The sequence below is a fragment of the Lepidothrix coronata genome, unplaced genomic scaffold (assembly GCF_001604755.1).
Source record: "Lepidothrix coronata isolate B3197 unplaced genomic scaffold, Lepidothrix_coronata-1.0 Scaffold0, whole genome shotgun sequence".
Lineage (NCBI taxonomy): Eukaryota > Metazoa > Chordata > Aves > Passeriformes > Pipridae > Lepidothrix > Lepidothrix coronata.
In genome coordinates, this window is record NW_016690180.1 from 10,998,628 (window position 1) to 11,018,847 (window position 20,220).

Below are 20,220 nucleotides of genomic sequence, written 5' to 3' on the forward strand. Positions count from 1 at the left end.
CTTTATGCAATATAACATTTAAATGAAGTCTCCCACTTTACCTTCCCCCAAAACATGACAGAGTTTGGATCACTTATGCAGTGACTTCCCATTTTGGACATGGAGAAAGACATATTAATTTCTCATCTGAAATATATCAAGTTACAGACAGATGTTACTAGAAAGTGCAGAAATTACTGCTCCTGAAGCTGAAATACTGCATGCATTTCTAAGATTTTCAGCTGTAGGCATCTAGTGTTGTTGCCTCCATTAATAGTCTACTCAACGTTCTACAATAATGGTGGCTTTAATTCTGGTGCTTTTCACCACACCTGGAATCCTCTGCTGAATATATAGGAAGCTTTAAACCTAACTTAGACATTTGGGACTGCAGTTCCAAGGCAGTCCAAGGCACTCTGTTTGCTGGTTGCTAAAGTTCATCCCTCCTTCCTGAGCATTTCCACTCATTCTTGGAACTTGTTCCAGATCTCACAGTACCCTTTGTAGGTGCATTTCAGCTGTACTAATTTACCAGGAGACTAGGTTTCCAAAATAAAATAAAATAAAATAAAAAAATAGGTGTGAAAAGCTTTTTGCTACCTGACAATATTCAAGTATCTCAAGGGAGATGCATCAGATAGCATTATAAGCAGGAAGTGAAAATTTGTGGATAACACAGTGCAAATATTCATCCACAATGACAATACTACCCAGTAAATCACCAGCTTTGTCTACTATGGTATTCCTGTAGTAGGGTAATCCTCCATTTGAGAGGATAAAACTATGACCCCATTTTGGTGACAAGTCAACAGGCTTGCTCCTCTCTCTACCCCCAAATCTTTGGTAAGATTTGCACCTTCTTCTGCATCGGAGCATACCCAGGTGAAACTGAGCTTAATTAAGGGTGAAGTGAAAAACTGAATTTATTAATTTAGCTTGAATTGCTAACTTAGCTTAGTTAGTCACTGGCTAGCCTTAGTATATTTAGCACTGATGCAGTAAGTGCATTTATCAACAGCAATTCCAAATCTGTATTTCTGTTGCTTCAATAAGCCCAATTGCTTCAATTTGTGGATCTGTGATCATAAAAGTTATTGAACACGACCAGACTTACAGCACTGAACTGGTTATAAACAGAAATTCAGCACAGCTGCATCCAGCCCCTCTGATCTCTGAGGACCAGCTGGAATGCAAGGGGGTTATCTTCTGCCAAATTTCATAGTATAATGCAACAGGCTCTTGGTACAAGAAACATCTTGCCACACTGGAGCAAGTCCAGCTGATGGTCACGAAGATGATGAGAGAGCTAGAACACATGACACAGGAGGAGAGGCCGAGAGAGCTGCCTTTGTACAGTCTTAGGAATTCTCAAGACAGCTAAGGAGGCATCTTATTGTTGTCTTCAACCACCTAATGAATGTTACACAGATGTATGTATAACGTTGCGTAGAAGACAGATCATTCTCAGAGGTATGCAGAGAAAGGAGGAAGAAAAAAAGACAAGTTCAAACACAGGAAATTTCAACTGAGTATTAATTAGAAGAAAAATGTTCAGTACAATGGTGGTCAAATATCAGAACAGGTTGCCTGGAAAGGCTGTTGAATCTCCATGCTTGGAGATATTCAAAACGCATATGACCTGAGTTACTTCAATTAACTTTGAAACTAGATCCAGCTTTAAGGTTGGCCCTAGTTTGAGTTGGTATTGGATCAGATCACTCCAGAAGTCCCTTCCAATCAAAATTATTCTACAAGTCTGTGATTGCAACTGATTTTTATTTTCATAATAGCTTGATGAAAGTACACTTATATTTTGGGATGCTATAGAACAGTTGCACTTAGCCCAAAGGAAAATAATAAAAATCATTCAAAAGTCTAGGAATCATGGCCTACAAATAGGAGATGGAGTTATTCAGTCCTGATGACAGAATACTCAGGGAACATGTGTCTGTAAATACAAAAGGCTGTTGCAAGTAGGAAAGAAAAGACGCATCTTCAATGTTCACTTTGGATAGTATGAACAGTAATAATATAAATCAACAAAAGGCATTTAAAACTTGACATCATGAGAATTTCAAATATGTATTAAAGGTTAAGCAGATATCTTAGGGAAGTTACAGAAACTATACCCGCTGGAGGTTAAGAACAAGATCACTCTGGCTATGAGCATTTTAGATATAATTGATTCAGCTTTGGGGTAGGAGTTGATTAAGGAACTCCTTGACGTCCCTTCCAGCCATTTCCTACGGCTGCTTTATAAAACAACCTAGTTGTCTAAATATGCTTTCTAATAAGAATTAGGCATATTTTCATTAGATTTCAGATACCACTCCAGATTAGATTAATTTGCCAGAGCTTACTGTTCTGAGTTAATACAATATAACATGAGTACTCCTCCATGACTTTGCAATAGTTTTGGAATCTAAATTCCAAAATTCAGTTTAAATCGCCAAACAAAGTTAAAATGTTCAATGTAAGAGGAAATCACTGGAGTCTCAGTGAAAGAGAACAAGTATTTACTCCTTTCAGTATGAAAGAGATTGTAACTATTAGCCCATAGAGACAGTACTCATAAGAGGTACCACAGGGTGCTGTGATGCTGTGGAGAAGCTTGCTTGACCCAACACAGTATCTTTTCTGTGAATGAAGAAACTTAGCTCTTAAAGCTAACAACAGGTATTAATTAAGGGATATTATTAATAGTCATTTACGATGGTCCTGTAATTACATTAAAATAATGAGATTTTAAATTTGAAAATATTCACATACTTTCCATTTAATATTGCTACACCAACAGTGCTCCTTGGAGTTGACATACTAGCTACAAAGTTCCACTGACGAGCCTGTGGATCCCATCTTTCTACTGTATTCAGGTAGCTCCAGCCATCATGTCCTCCTACAGCATACATGGGACCTTCCAATACAGCTACTCCTAAAAAACAGATATGAAAAACAGTCACTTCTAGATAAGGGGAATAAAGATCACAATTTCCTAGTGACAGTCCAGTGTGCACCACAAAATATTAAAAAAAAAAACAAAAGAAAAAACAAATTTCCTGTTGGTAGCCAATGTTGAATATAATCTGAAGGAAAAAAGTCACTGAATAAGCAGTTGGCATTAAAGCAAAATTTCCACCACCCTAACTTAATTTCTGAATGTTTTTTTACCAATCCTAAAACAGATAACCTTTTAAAAGTATGCATTCAGCCTTTACAGAACTGTACATACCAAGACCATGACGATGAGTGGACATAGGTGGCATTACACTCCAAGTTTTTGATCTAGGATTATAGCATTCCACAGTATTCAATGTTTTCAGTCCATCTCTGCCACCAACAACATACAATTTATCATCTAAGACTGCAACTCCAAACTGTAATCTTCGTCCATTCATGTTTGCAACTGGAGTCCATGTATTGGTACGAAGTTCATACTTTTCAATACTTGTAGCTCCTGAATGACAAGTTACATATGCAAAAAAAGGTCTGAATTATTAGGATAGTTTTTATTTCAGTGATATGCTGATCTCACATGACACCATGATATCCTGCACCATGTTCTTAACTCTATGTAGACAAATAGTCTTTTTTGACTTCCTCACCAATTAACTGCATCATTATAAAGGAGGACTTTCTCAGTGCTTTTCAAGACAAAAAGCAGGTTTTTTAACTGCTTTGCAGAGTCAAGCCTTTGGAAATAGAAATATTAGGAATATTAAACAAACCCAGTGAAATGCAATTATATATTGAAAACCACTACTCAGAAATCAGCTACTTCTTTGGTAATTTCAAATCAATCAGAACTCTCAATTCCAGAATGTTTACAGTATTATTGAAGATATATAGACCTTTTTAACCTAATGAATAGTATACACTTCAGATGTTTCATGTTCTGTACTGCAGAATCCTTGAATTTTAAAATTAAGATGTAGTAAAAACATCTATCAAACATTTCTTTTAAAAAACCAACTAATCAACTAAACATTATAGAAGCCAATACCTTTTGTTGCATCCATTCCTCCAACTGCAAACAACACGCCCACTGTAGATTTTCTAGGTTTGGTGCGAGGGCTTTGCAACATAGGTCGTCTCTCTGGCAACAGATGGTACTTCATTGCTTCCATAATGAGTTTTTGGCATTCAATGTCATCCCTAAAGAGTGCATTATTTTCCATATCTGCCAGAAACTGTGAAAAAGAAAGAAAATCAAACAAGCTGTATTGCTATAAACTACAAGAAGAATAAAAACAGGATTATCAAGTTAATATTTTACACAAAGACATCCACTGCCCAATTTAAAATCTCTGTATTTTTAAAATGGTCATATAAAAAAGAGCAGGGTAAGAATAAACTTCTAATAAACTAAACATTCACATTTTAAGCTAAGCCATTAAATAAATAAAACAATTAAAAAAAATGAAGGCCATTTGATCTTAGTCAGTGATTTAAACTTAATGGTCCGAAGGAAGGAAACAAAATCTCCTCAAGTTCCAGTGCCATGCAGGAATGTTCAAGGAAATGGAATCAGGCTCCCGGTATGTCAGTCAGTTCAACCTCATGCTTACATTCCCAAATCCACCCAATCCATGGGTCTGTAAAAGCTGCTTCAGCACAGGCTGAATATTTAAATATATATTCTATTCCTCACTCTGACAGTGACCCAGATCACGGTGTATCAATTAACATAAGCCTTTGGTAAAAATTTTAGACCAAGGATGCAAGCAAATATGGCAACTGTTAAATAAATTGACTTAAATAAAATTCAACTAAATAAAGACTACTAATAAAAGTTCTTAAGTTCAAAGGTTCTGGAGTGGTTTGTACTCCATGTTTGTCAGGCTGCAGGGAAAAAAAATTATTAGTATGGTTAAGTGTCATGACTCTAATTATTAGAAGTCTGGACAACTGGCATTGTTCTGAGCTGCATGATGTGGCCTCACTAAGACAGAAAAAAACAAGTGAAGTCCCCTACTGGAACTTGGCCAGTTGTCAGAACAATGAGAAAAAGGCAGATGCCTCTGAAAATCCCAAATCCAAACACTTTGTGAATATTAGACATGCTAGTCCACAAACCAGAATGAGATGCTATTGTTAGGCTGTTGACAGCCAACCAATAACAGGTACAAAACTGCTGTGACATTAGTCATCAGGAGTACTAAAGGGACTCACTGTGAAATAGTTGTGCACAATATGGTGTGAACATCCCTGGCTTAAAGCTGCCTTAGGGCTGCAAAGTAGCAAATATGACAACCACAGTTTGGGAAGAGATACAGGTAAGTACACACTACTAAACCTGAACATCAAATCAACACAAAATACAACAGAAAACAATATTAACACACACACAGACTAAAAAACCCTTTCAAAGCCCTTCACTAGCGACTTTTTAGAAAACTGAGACTTTTGTAGCATTTCTCCACTTGGTTAATCATAGAATCATAGAATCAGACGGGTTGGAAAGGACCTCTGAGATCACCAAGTCCAATGTTCTCACTAATAAAAATAGTTGATGAAAAGTGTTCCCATTGCACATAGTTTAAAAATATACATAAAAAATCAATTCATTACTATCATCCTAAATCAGACATTGTCACATCACAGCTGCATGCATGAAAACTAATGTTTGTACACAACATGACCAATTCAGACCTCTAGTATATTTTTATGATAGACAAGCTGTGTTTAATATTTAAAGCAACACTATGTGGGAATGTGACTTTTGCAATAACAAGATGCAACCTACATTTTCTACAGCTTCTAACCCCCTCAAACTATAAAGAAGTTCTCACAGCATAGAGTCTCAATCTCTGAAAGCAACCTTATCTCATTTAAAAAGAAATGCAATCTAACCTGCAGACTCTTGAAACTCAAACTACTATAAATATTCTTCACTCAAAGAACTTGGATGGGCTTACTGAAATGAAAGTAATTTTTTTCCAAGTTTTATTATCTACATAGCTCTGTCTAGTAAAAGCATTTCTAACAGCATTTATAAATGACATGTTAGCATGAAATCATAGTAACTGTAAACCTGATAAGGACAAAGGTAATGCAGACACTTAAGTAATAAGAATTTCTGTCTAAAAGAAATCTGAGCCATCTTGTAATTCAGAAATTCCTAAATCATCTTTTTCATTATTTATCAGAGATTATATTTGTCATTTTACAGCTTATGAAGCTGGCAAATATTCATCTTTAACAAAAAGAGACTTACAAATATTTAGGACGCTGCTTGCATTAACCAGACAGATGACAGAATGCTGTCTTCAAAGAGATACACAAAACCAAACAATAAAACAATTCATTATAATTTTTTGCTTCCAGTGCTACAGTTTCACAGTATTTCCTGAAGCTTTTTTTTAAAGTGTATGAATCCAATATTCTTCTCATGTCTGCCTGCAACGTTATTGATTTCAGCAAGTTGCTCAATTTTCTAATTTAATTTCTTTCAAATATCTTTAACTCATCAACCATAAAACTAAAAAGCTTTTCAATGTTATATTTGCTGTCAGATCACATGTCATGTGATCATGAAGAAAAAAATTATTCTGAAAACATTAAGACTGTTTTGGGCACTTCAAATCAATTTACTCCATGCACTGACTGTTTCCATACTAAAATCACAGCTTTAACACTTTAATTTGTTAAAGAAAGTAATAAATAAAAAGGTAACAGAAAAACCTTGTTTTAGAAATGTAAGTATATATTTGGAGATGAGATGAAAAATTGAACATAAAATAACAAGTGAAATACTGCTTTTGTGTTTCATCTTGCTATTTTCCTAATCACTTACTAAGTGGACATAATTTGATTTCAGTACATATTTCTGGGATAAATCCTGTACTTTCAGTTTCTAAAGATGTTTCAATTACAGTCAATTACGTAAAAGGAATACAGCAGAGGTTACTTAGTTATCAATTAATTAAATGTTCAACAAAAGAATTATTTCCTCCCAGTCAACTGGCTTACACTGTATTATGTTTACAGAAAAAGTGAATTACAAAGTCAAGCCCACAACTGAGAAAATCCTACTATTGAATATCTATTAATCAGTATAGAAATAAATACTAAAATGCTTGGTAGCGAATCTTACTATCCAGCAAGATGACATCAGATTAGAGGTAATACACAGAATGTTGTACATGTGATTTATCACTATGAATTAATTGAACTACATTTTTGTTAATGAACTTTACTTATTATTTGGGTTCCATAAAAATCCTATTTTCTTCATTTAATAGAGCAAATTCTCACTAAACAAACTGAAAACCATAAAGTAAAATCCTTTGACTGTATAGTAAGTGTTAAATATTACTAAAGAAGGTCCAGCAAAGAAAGAGAAGAAAGGAAAAACAAATAAAAATAATCGAACCTAGTTTGCATGCATGCTATCAGATAATGAATACACATGACACTAACAAGAGTAGTTATTCCTACAGGATTAGGAAAACTGTAATTCACTATTCAAACAAACTGAGCCCAAGGCTTCCTCAACATTGTGTGTAAATGTCCAAAAAGGAGAAGTAGTATTGATTGGGAAGAACAAGAAGTACCAAATAATGGCCTATCAAGAGTTAATAGAAGAAAAATCACTCCTAACAATTTATTCAAATTGCATTTCCTAGCTAAAACTGTATGAAGGAAATGTAGTGAGCCAAAGAAACTGCACAAGTTCCATAAAGAAGAAATTAAAAAAGGTCACACCTTCTAGTGACTAACATTACCGTGATAAGCATTTTTATAGACAAGAGAAGCAACCTTTTGTTAGCAGCTCCACCCCTTCTTGTGTCCTGACTGATCTCAGGTTAGGATCAGAATACACTGCAGTTCACAAACAGACACAAACTATCATGCTAAGTCCTTACATGCAGCTCTAAGAATCCAAATCAATATCAGTTGTATGATTTGCCACTATCAATTTATCTATGTGGTAGGCATTATGCCCACTGTAACTATGGTATAAATTAGAGAGGAACCGAACAATTTACTTGTGGAGCAAGCAGAGGCAGTCTAATGTAAGCCAGGAGTTTACTGAGATCCTTCCTTCTCTGTTCCAAATCATGTCGAACCCATGTAAGTAGTGCATTCAGTATAGTTTCTTCATTAGGAATATTCATGTCATCACTTGCTAAAAGCTTAGCAATTTCAGTGGCTGGCAATAATAGAAATTCCTGGTTTCTAATTACTTCCATGAAGTTTTCCTGAAAAAGAAAAGAATTTTAATACAGGTGATGTCATACTTTGAAGACCTACTATATCTTCCCCTCTTTTCCCTCTCTTCATGCTGGTTCTCAGTTGTACCACTGGAGAACTGATCTGGGAGGAGGACCAAAAAAAAAAAAAAGTAAAAAAAAAAATGTACTGAATTATTTTCACCCCTGATCATTTCCCTAACTCAGTCATTCAGTCTCAGAGACAGATGTGCTGAAACAACAGAGCGGAAAGGGTATGGACAGAAATGAGCCATGGGTTGTGGGCAGTACTATCTTGGCACTGCAAAGTGAAGAAATACTTTCTGAAGTACAGTTAAAAAGATGCTGCTGGTTCCTGTTGACAATGTAAGATGCTTTGTCAAGCACACAGCACATCATGCTACAAGTGGGTACATGTAACTGTTTTCATTACTGCTAAATGAAACTGTGGCATTAAGTTTTCAGAGGAAGTAACACTAACAATTTTATTGTGATTTAAAATGCATTATTTTACGTTTATTTTACTATTTTGTAGGTTTTATACAGCTGATCTGACTTGTCTGGGGAGCAAAACATACAAAGAATCCACAATATTGCACATGCCTTGCTATATTAACAATATCTAGTTTGATAGGATTCAATCTTCTAACTTTCAGCCTGTCATTTTCAGCAACAAATCCTTACTTTAAAATAGGAAATTCACAATATGTAACATGTCCTACACTGATATCCCATTACTTCATAATATGAGGACTTGCAGCATATTCTGTAAGGATTCTCATCAACATAGGCAGAAATAGCAGAAGCATGTAGAAACACAATCAGCACCAAAAACTTACAGTGAAAAACCTGAACATAACAGAATAGGGTGAAGTCATGTCTATCCTCTTTCCCCATATACCTTTACAAGGCAGCAAAGCAAAGTAAAAGCAGAAAAGTAAAATCAGAACATATGCTTATATTTTGGTAGTTCAACCCCCAGCTAAACACATACTCAAAACCAAGAGTAACTTCACGACAATAACACAGTATTACAATCAATTCATTAAATGCACTGTTGATTGCTAGAGAGGCAACTAACAGGATGCTGGTTTTGCTCTGCCATCACATGCACCTCCAAAACACCTGGAAAACAAAGCATATTAGATCCAGCAACAGGGAAGTCTGGGGGCCTTATATCAAAATTAGCCTTATTTAGTCTCTTGTTTAATGATTTAAAAAGAAAGAATTGCACACTAATGAAAAAACTGTAGATTAGAAGCATGTACATATTGGAAAAAAATAGGACTTATAGGTAAAAAAAAGGGGGAAATTTGGGAGCAGAAGCAGGATCTGCACTGCAGAAGAGGTCTGAATTTAGCATTCAAAATAGCAACAAAAACTTCAGTACAGTTTGGCATCGCATATGTAATGGACATCATGACAACAAAGCGAATGAGTTAACACTTCTTCCTTTTTATTGCTTAGTCTAATCATTTCAAAGCTATACCTCAGTACTCCAAAGATATTGACTAATAAAAAAAAAAGCTGAGCAAAGAGGAAAAAACTAATAAGGAGTAAACAGTCCACCTTACATGAAAGCTAGGTGTATATAAGATGGCTACCAGATGTCTAAGGGGAAAGATCAAAGTGACTCTGCTCTAGGGGTACTTCTGGAGTTGAAATTAGGAAAATAATTGAAAATGTTATCTGTGTACATAATTCTATTCCTGGATAGAATTTGGAAAGGAAACATCTACATTTAATATCTGAAAAGCTTTCCCACAGTAGATCCAATTGTCTACATAAAAGCAGTGCTTTCAAGTGGAAACTGAAGTAGATAAGAAGGGAGATAGAATCATCTTTTCTTCTTTAATTAATTTAACAATCTGTATTACAAAATGAAAGTTAAAATGAACAAATACATGAATTAAAAACAGTGAAAGGACTCTACCAATATTCAGTAGCACTACACATGCACTGCTATTTATTTCACTCTGATACTGAATGCCTGGGAGTAAAACTGAAGCTGAGAAATGATCAAAATTATTTCCAGAGTTTAAACATGCAGTTCATAGGAATTCAGATTCCACTGAGTTAATTTTTTCCACTGGCTGCTTTTTTGTAGATTCTCTGTCCTAGAGAGTACGCAAGCTGGACTGTGCTTTTAGTTTTGCTGAACGAACAGGCAGTGAGCTCTGACAGAGAAAAGCCAACACTTACTAACTTAAACTTTCCATATTGTCTATCCAGATCAAAGAAAGAGGAAGGGGAAAGCACTTGCATGGAAAGTTTCTTTTGTCTCTGAAGGCAACAACAAGTTGATCTTGCATAAGTCAGTCAGTGATCCTCTTTGGAAAGCTTTTCTCCAACTGGTTTTCATCACTTCAACAGCTGTTGTGTGTAAAAAGCCTGATTTTCCTTCTTGTTGCTTGCAGACCATTGCTTTCTGATGGGAACAAGTTCAACTTCCTCTTGCTCCCATTCTATTTTTAAAGCAGAGACTCCTTTTGAGTAGAGTATCAAAGCATTCCACTGGGAATACAGGCACTCTTTGTCCTATGTCTGGGTTTTTTTATAATCAGAATCTGACAATTCCTCTTCCTCTACAGACAGAGATTCTGAAGACAAAAAGGAGGAGCCAGTGTATCTCCTAGCATTCTTAACCTCCTCATTAGCCTTTTCTTTCCTTCTTCTTATGGGAACCCTCTGTGGAAGAACAGGATATTTCAGAGAACAAACGGTCTGCAATTTCAACCCCTTGCTTTCTGGTCCTGAAAGTAAACAGTTTCCCAACCCCCAAATTAGCTTCTCAAAGTGCCTGGAAATTTTATCAAAGTAGTAGCCTGAGGTTTATGTATTAGCTAAGACAGGGACATGCAGTCCCCATGTTCAATGCTGTGCACTGCTTATTCACATTATCACCTCAATTTCACTCTTCAGCAATTGCAGTGTGAATAATACTGATATTCTTAACCACAGGTCTGCCTTGGACTTGATACAGAGCAAGAAAATATCTGGAGCACATAAAAAATAAGGTGTTATGATGCTTATTTCTAAATGATACTTAATCCCAGAGTGGGATGCAGTGAGATGGTTAGTCTCTCTCTACATTGTATCAGAAGGATTAAAACCTTAGTGAGCATCAGATACCTTCAGGTTGAGAAGGACTGAGGCTGCCCAACAGGCAGCTCTAACCACAGGGCTCTGCCTAAACTCTGAACCTGGGCAACCAAAAAGCAAGAGGCGCTTGACTCACAAGATCTAAATGAGAGCAAACAGTGAATGTAATTTTGTCTGCTGGCTGTTTCAGTCTGCTGGTCAGCTGAGGTTTGAATTCACTAAGAACTGAGGAACTGAGCTATCTGACTTCCTGGTAAACTATTAATAGTTAAACACATGTTAGATACCATCTACTTTGCTTTTAGTCAGCTTTGACTGATGTGTTAAGCAATAAACCAACCTAATGCTTTCAGTGTGCCCAGTGTTCACTTAGAGTACAACTACTGTAGCTTCACTCCTCACTGTGCAGCTTCTGGATTCCAAAACAGGCTGAGCAGCATGAAGAAACCTACTTAGACTTTCCAAGGTAGTAATGATCTATTGTGCTAGGCAGGGTTTTCACAAGTAAAAAGAAAGTGAATGAATATTTTCCAAGTCAGATGATTATTGAACAGGGTATTTTGGACAATTCAGGAGCCTTGTTTTAGGCACTATCACAATCTTTGGTTCTGGCCCTTTGTGGACAAAAGAAATATTTAAATTCCTCCCCTTTTCATGCTCCCTGTTACCAAAAGAAAAAACTATCCTGGCTGTTTCAGGAGAAAAAAGTACAAATTATCCCTCTTCAATTCCTCCTCCCAAGTCATAACTCCATATTGCAATGATTTTTTTGTTACCCCACCCCTGCCTTACAGGAGAAAGCAAGTCTGTGTCCCACACCTATTCTTCTGCAAAATACCTAGTTTCTATGCTTGGACTCAATCTGCCACTCTATCCTCTCTAAGTTTTTCTTCTTATAAACATCCATTGGCTGTGCTCAGAAATCACGCAAACTCTGAAACTATCTGAATCTGGTAACACTATCACTGATGATGTACTTCTGAAGAGTTCTGATGAAAATTAAAATGGCTTTTCACTCTGCTTTAAGCATGGAAAGCTGAGCAACAATGATTACAGAGCTAGGGACTGACTCAGGTACTATCACACATAAAGTTTAGAATGTCTGCTTTTTTTTTTGACTGTAATTCAGAAAGTTAAAATCTGGCTACTGAAGAAGCTACTAACACCTAAGAACACCTCACTACTCACCACACATATTTCGTGTTCTGGAAATAACATAGGCTAGCTTTTCCTCAACTCAGAGCATTAACTTCCCTTTTGTTTACTTTTTTTTTTGAAAAGGAGCTATTGGTTTTCATTGAAGGTACACTATCAACTGTTTTGAACAAACAAGATGGCAAAAGAGGTGTTTCTTTTGACTCTGAAGACAGTGATAAAAATGCACAAAAGGCATTTTGTGCAAGAAGGTTTTACAAATTAAAGCAAACAGACGCACTACTGGTCAGTCTAATAAAATCCATACAATTTATAATTGTATTACCCTAACACTATATACAAACTACAGCAAAACAGGATAACCTTTGTTCAAAAGATACCTTAACCCAGATACATCTCAGGATTCTGTCAATTCTATTTTAAAATTCTGATGCATAAAAATCAGAGTTGCTGTTTATATAGCATTAAATCTACTACGGATAACTTCAGTTCATTTCATGTTTCACTTCATGCATCCTGAGGATTTTTTCAAGCTTTAGTTTGTAATGTCAAAAATTGACCTGTTTTGATAAACTTAAAAATTATTCTTCTCTGAAAAAACAACTTATCAACTGTCAACACAGTAAGCAATAAACTAATGCAACACTTAAGCCTTTTTAGTGTAACAAACATCTACATCTTTAATATGAAAAATGCAGCATTTAAATCCTTCTTATTAATTTTTTTAATCCCTGATGCTAGCCAATGGCTAATGAACATTATTCACACACAGCAAGCCTATTAACAGAAGTAGGCCTAGTGGGATAACTCACTGATTGGTCCTTCAGTTTAAACAAATGCTCATTTCACCTGAATGTATAGTCTTCATACAAAGAACTATTTTAGTGAAGCAGGTAAGATGATTACCAAATTATCATGTGTCTTAAAAACCTTTAAAACTGAGAAGTTGTTGTAATTCTAGGAAAAGTCGCAGGGCAATCAGGTTTTTTTTCCTGTCAAAGGAAAGGAAAACTTACAGAAAATAATATGTATAAATTAAAATTTAAATATTTTGTACTATTCACCACCTTCTACTACAAGTGCTTTAAAAGAAATGGAAGTATAAACTATTTTCTCTATAATCTCCCACTGTTCTATGTAGCCCAACACAGCATAAAATAAATTCACTGTTTTAACATATAGAATTTTTCCAGGTACTACAGGTGTGTTTAACCCTTGCGCTCTAATACTTCTTAATGGAAAGAGCATCAAGTAGCTAGCACTTACTACAGTTGAACATTTGCTTTTTTTCAAACAGCTTTTAAACAAATGAAATTACTTGGGGATTTATTTTAATTGGAAGATTCAATTGGACTATACATTTTTATGCAGTTTCCATAGCAACATTCATTTCAAACTAAAGAAGCTGCTTCTCTATTACTCATTATTACTAAAATTCAATTTCATGTCTCTGTTGGAACTAAACAACATTAAAAGAGGCCTTGGGAAAAATCCATCTAGCACAACTAATTAGTTCTGAAAATGGTTTTTTAAAATCCACCTAATTTGAATTTCACCCACATCAAAGCCTTAAAAGCAACAATATTGCCACTGAAGTAAACAACGGCCAAAAGGCACAAAACTATTTTCCTCTGGTCTGAACAAAAGAAAGAGGTGCTGTAAAAGAATGGCTTTTAGAAAGTTCACAGCTGCTATCTGCCATAAATCATGAATTGCCAGTCAGAATAGTAAGATTATAATCCCTAACATTCACTTTTAAAGGTGCATTAGTCTAACAGTTATTAGTATTCTGATCTTGGCAGTCCACTTAAAAGAAACATGAGAATAGCACAGACCAAAATATATGCTTATTCTGAAAAAAAATAGGTCAGAGGAGGGAGGTTCTGTTTTGGCATATTTTTTTTGTCTCACTGCTCACTCAGCATTAATTCTAATATTCCTCAAAGGCATAGGCCACCTTTACCTTTACTGTTCCATCTGTCTGTCTATCTAATTGCAGTGTCCTTATTTTTGTTAGCGCAATAATGAATAGGAACATGTAAGTTACAATCTGCACATTATTTATTGACTTGCTTTGGTAAATTTCAGTGTGTACATGATATTAAATGCATGAGAGATCTGGGGAAGAACATCGTATTGTCTATAAAAAAAGCAAGCTTTTTTAAATTGTTACACCTACTAAACTAATTTAAGCCAAGAAGATATAATTAAAAAAAAAGTTTTTAAACAAGCAAAACCTAAGGCGGCAAGAGGAAGAGTCGTGGATTTCTCATACCAATTACGAGACACAAATTACAACTCTTGGATCTAAGCCAATATCTTAATGGCAAAGCAATGCCACACCACACAAGCAAATTAAATACTATCTTCATTCCCACATCTCTTATGCAGTATCTACATGCCCTCATTCAGGTCCCAAGAGCTTACACAGGAAAAATTTCATCAAGAAGAGAGTAAAATGCCTCCCAAAACTGGAAAGAACTGACTTGCCTTAGAGATAGCTGTCCTGCTTTCTTCTGATAACATTACTAAAATATGCTTGTGAAAATGAAAAAAACCCCACATTTTACATTAAAATAAAAGGATGACTATTAAGAAGATGGAGTTTGATTAAGTTGGCAGGTCAGTCTTTCCATAAAAATATAATTGACAAATTTGTATTTAGTCATATACTGCCTAGGCTAAGATTAAATTCTTTGATGTCACCCTGACATCCCACTACTAAGACATAAAGGACAATCCAGAATCTACACTGATGAATGCCCACATTCATACCCCAACTTAGACTGGATTACTCCAGTTCATTATGAAAAAACGAACTCTACACTTCCATTCTGTAATGTGTTATTTTGGATTAGGTGATGGCAGCTTGCCCACTGCGAATCCTGTAGTTTTTGACTGTCAGAAATAATAACAAGCTTTTGAATTATTTTATTAAATGCGTATCACATTTACTGCTACAGGGACCTAAGAATGCTTGACTATTTCTTTCCAACTCTAAACCAGCAACTTTACTGTTATTTTGTCTTTTTTCATCATGGGAACATATGTACATTCTTGTTTGGAAAATGACCAAGGCTTTCCAGGGGAAAAACTTAGTACTTTCTTCAGGAAAACATTCTGTATTTTTCCTTACTAAATAAAGCTGATGATACTTAATATAACAACATACCATAGTGTAATTGTGAGCCACCTTGTGCAAGTCAGTGCAACCCTGTGCATCAGCAAAAGATCGGATTCCAAGGCAATTGGACGGGTGAAGCTGCTTCATTAGGAATTTACAGCATGCTTCTACAACCTGAGAGAGCTGGAGAAGGCAAGCTGTAGACAACAGGCACTCAATGTTATCTTCTTTTAATTCAAGGCGACCTAGTAACATTAAAAAGAAGATTACATTAGTTTGCTCTTATAATTTGTTAAATTCCCTAAAACTCAGGGGCAAAAGAATTATTTACAGGCTATAAGAATTATTATTAGAAGGCTTAGTAAACATCACTCTCAGCAACATATAACCAGCTTTTCAGAATTGGTATCTATAAGATGTAAGGAAAGGGAATCCTAATAAGATTCCTTTTTTTGTCAGTCACGATACATTTAAAAGATTGACATAATTTGTGAACTAACTGAATATAGTATTACCAGAGAAACTATATCCTACCAGGTTGTCTCATTTAAGAGCAATTAGACCTCATTGGGGTCTACAGCTTCCTCATGGTGGGAAGCAGAGGGGCAGGCACTGATCTCTTCTCTGTGGTGACCAGTCACAGGACCGGAGAGAATGGCCTCAAGTTGTGTCAGGAAAGGTTTAGGTTGGATATTAGAAAAACGTTCTTCCCCCAGAGGGTGGTTGGGCACTGGAACAGGCTCCCCAGGGAAGTGGTCACAGCACCAAGTCTGACAGAGTTCAAGAAGCATTTGGCCAATGCTCTCGGACACATGGTGTGACTTTTGAGGCTGTCCTGTGCAGGGCCAGGAGCTGGACTTCATGATTCCTATGGGTCCCTTCCAACTCAGGATATTCTACGATTCTTTGAATAATTGTTACTTATTTATAAGGAATTAAATACATGAATAACAATTTGTAAAGAGCTTTTGAAATGTAGTAATGGCCTATAATGCTCACAGGAGGCCAGTTCATTAGATGAAGTTCCTGTTTTCACTTCAATTACCTGTATATGCATATTGAACCAGAGCCCACAATGCATTTGGCTCCACACCTTCCATCTTGATTTCTTCCTGTCTTGCTTCCCTAACATCATTAGTGAACATCGCCGCAAAATAGTCCGAAACAGAGGAGAGAACCAATCTGAGTATGTCATGCAGGAGAAAAGGAGAGAGACAAAGAGGAAAAGAAAAAAACCTTATGTTTGTTACTTTATGATTCATTACTTTGCCCTTTGAAGAAACACTGTAGTGAGAGAAACATTTAAAAATTGACAAAGTGCTCCATGCTCTAGTTCCTCTCTATGAATAATGAAGTACTGATACGAAACCTACATTTGCTACTGAACTAAATGAATTACCCTTTCAAAGCTCAATGATTTTTAATAGCCAACACAGACACAACCCACAACCCTCCCCAAATTGAAAATGGAATATAAACATACATTATAGAAATAAAAAAAAATGAGTTGACTTCTATTTATCTTATGTCAGTTACTTTTTTAAAGGTGAAAAATTACTTACCAGTCCTTTTCAAAGTGCTTTAAAATGCTTTTACTCTTGGTGCACACAGCCCTTTTTAACAATTCAGTATTTTAGGATACTGAATAAGTAAGTAAACACAACAGACATTTCTTTGGATTACTGAGAGTAAAACACTCACTACAAATAACAATGCCACTCCACAAAACATGCAAGAATTTTGATGTCTCAGTATGTCTTTACAGGACTAGGGTAAGAGAGGAAGGAAATGATGTGCAGCAGGAATATAAAATCTACTGTAACTATTCATGAGGACTGCTGGCCTCTTTCCTAAGAGACCTCCAGGAACAGCCTTGTGGTTTGGATCAATTTTTGTGCTGCAGCAGTTCACTGTTGCCTTCCTCACAGGGAATTTGATATAAATACACTTGGTATATGTAGTGAGCTATGTGAACAGCAAGCCCAAGAACCAAGCCTACTGCAAATACACTAAACAGTTCATACGCATACATTCAATTAATCTAATACTTCAGTCAGTTTATCCTGTGCTGAATCACTATATAAGCATAAGCATGTTAAAATGACAGAGGTCAGGAACCACAAAACAGAGTAAAATTAATTGAAAAGGTGAGCACCAGTGTTTAGGGGAGGATTTGCAGGTACATACACAAAGTCATAAACTACAAAGAACTGACTCTTAGTTAATCAACTGCAAAGTAGTTGACTAATTTCAACTACTTTTTTCTTGTGGATTTTCTGGCCATTGACCATTATTCTTACATTATTCTCTTTCTCTAGCTGCTGAGGCAACAGAGCTGCGTTAGGAGTGTATGGGGAAAAGATTAATTTTATTTTAACACCCTGTATGATTGAAGTCTTGTCAAGAGAAACAAAGTTCTGTTCTTTTAAAGAACATATTTTTCTTGAAATGAGATTTATTCTGTGGCTGACTTGCTGAGAAAAATTAGAACTTTCTGTCAAGGTAGGGCCCGGGCATTTTAACCTCAGGTTTAATGACAACTGCAGTTGAATGAAAACACTGCCTCCCAAAGATCTGTAGGAACAAGTTAGAGTACATTCATATAAACAAGGAAGAATTTCTCTAACTGCTTTTGATGCTAGAATGAGATGACATGATCAGATTTCTATGTACAAAATAGCGATTCTCATTGGAAGGAAAAGTGATTAGAATATTTCTGCAGGTCCAATGCAGAATTAAAAAAAATAAAAAAGGCAAACCAACCAAATTAAAATATTCACATCTAACAGTACTGACTTGGAACTTCTACACCAATAGAGCTTGAAAAAGAATGCTTTCTGTGATGAGAAACAAAATGTAGAACTTAATCAAACTACAGTTTTGGGTTTGTTTTTTACTTTTTTCTTCCCCCAGCAGTGTAAGTGGCTTAGTTAGCTGCACTATTATTTAGAAAACATCTTGACCGTTCACATCTTAGGAACAGCTGTTGAACAAACACTAAATCATAAGGCTCCCAACACCTTCTACCAGGTGTTTGATATCAGCAAATTTCTCTCCGTAATTTCCAGACTCAGAGTCCTCCAAAAGAAATGAATACAAACCTAATTCATTTACTATTTTTGCAAACATGTTCAGATCCACGAGGAGGTACTCATGCTTCAGAGCTTTAAGTGCTTTCCAGAGAGTGACTTGCATATGCCAAAACAGGATGTGCAGCCCAGGAGTAGATTAAGTAGACTGTAATTTGCCAAAGCATAAATTATACTGACAATAATTCTGTAATAATTTCAGCCAAGAAGCATATGCACAATGAAAAGCCTTAGAACAGGTATCCATACTTTTCTCTTAATTCAATTAATTTAGAAAAAAAATTTCCTTCAAAGAAAGGAAGGCGATTAAAAGATACAGTGACAATGCCTCAAGGTGACACTAAAACAGCATAAAAGAAAACAAAGGCAGACTTTCAGCCAACCGGCCTTTTCTTGTCCTATCGTTTTCCCCCTAGTCAATAAAAATCAATTGCTGCTATACTCCTGTGATTTGATACCCCCTTGTTCATTGATCTTTTAATCTCATAGCTACTAACTGATTTTTATTTCAATTAAACTGCATTCCTACAAAGAGATTATACAACATGAAGCAACAAACACCTTCATGTAACCGAAGAATCCATGGAAGACTTTCCCCATTCATATTTGACTTTTGTGCTAAAAAAGCTCTAAAAGAGCTAGGTGACAAGTATGATTTTTTAAAAGAAAATTTGTGCAATGACTATAAAAACACACAAGGACATATTCACCATGTCCTCGTTAAATAGAGACATTGTGGCTCTGTTAGTATTTAACATAGAGAATTTTTTTGTTATTTATTAATAATTAAAATTAACATGTTTTCCATGTTTTAAGATTTCACTGCAAACTACTGATGCTACAAAATACTGCCTTTCCTCAGTTTAGAAACCGAAGAGAGCTATGGGGTTTGTATTCAGAGTTTGTAGTCTTTTTTTCCTCTAAGAGTAATATTTCTTTCAAAATTGTTCCAACTAAAATGCCTACAAAATCAGTATATACTGATATTAAAGACATCTCTTAAGATTATAAAAAACCCAACATAAAAACAACAAGAAAAAGCCTTAATACAGTTGGCATTGTATTGACTGTGGATGTTGAACATATTTACCTCTACTCTCCTTCTCACCTAATTACCAGCTGCTGCTAAATACTCACTTCTGAATAGATAAGATTACAAGATTTTGGCTACTGAATTATATGCAGTAAGTTGGCTGCTCTTTTACAGTGCACAGGAAAAACGTACAGAAAAAGGAACACATGAATATCAGAATTTTTCATCTAAGAGATGATAAGATGTCTAAACAATTAATCTCTCTAGCAAAACACTCAACAGCTATGTTCTAAATACTGAGTGTATTTAGTATACTCAAAAATCTGAGTGTTTCAGTACATCTTTCTATTCTTAAAAGAGATTCCAAGGCTACTGATGTCTTTAATTTCTGTGGTTTGTATTGATCCAAAATTAGAAAGATTCACCATGATGGCTTAACTTATTTTGAAGAGTTTTCCACTGAGAGCCAGTAAAATATGAGTAAGCAGGGTGGCACACCTTAAAAATTGTACTTCTTATGGGAATTGCCACAAGCTGCATCATCTA

The 20,220-nt window shown here is 35.6% G+C and overlaps 1 protein-coding gene across 5 annotated transcripts in view; it reads right to left on the minus strand.

The window, feature by feature from the left end:
• KLHL5 (kelch like family member 5) overlaps positions 1-20,220 on the minus strand; it is a 61,589-nt gene that overhangs the window by 7,094 nt on the left and 34,275 nt on the right. For all 5 annotated transcript variants that reach the window (XM_017805463.1, XM_017805454.1, XM_017805440.1 and 2 more), the window contains 6 exons: positions 16,598-16,734; positions 15,601-15,797; positions 7,968-8,180; positions 3,980-4,166; positions 3,209-3,433; positions 2,749-2,911 (listed from right to left, as the gene is read on the minus strand). In XM_017805463.1, the coding sequence (XP_017660952.1) occupies positions 2,749-2,911; positions 3,209-3,433; positions 3,980-4,166; positions 7,968-8,180; positions 15,601-15,797; positions 16,598-16,734 (1,122 nt within the window). The remainder of the gene's footprint in view (positions 1-2,748; positions 2,912-3,208; positions 3,434-3,979; positions 4,167-7,967; positions 8,181-15,600; positions 15,798-16,597; positions 16,735-20,220) is intronic.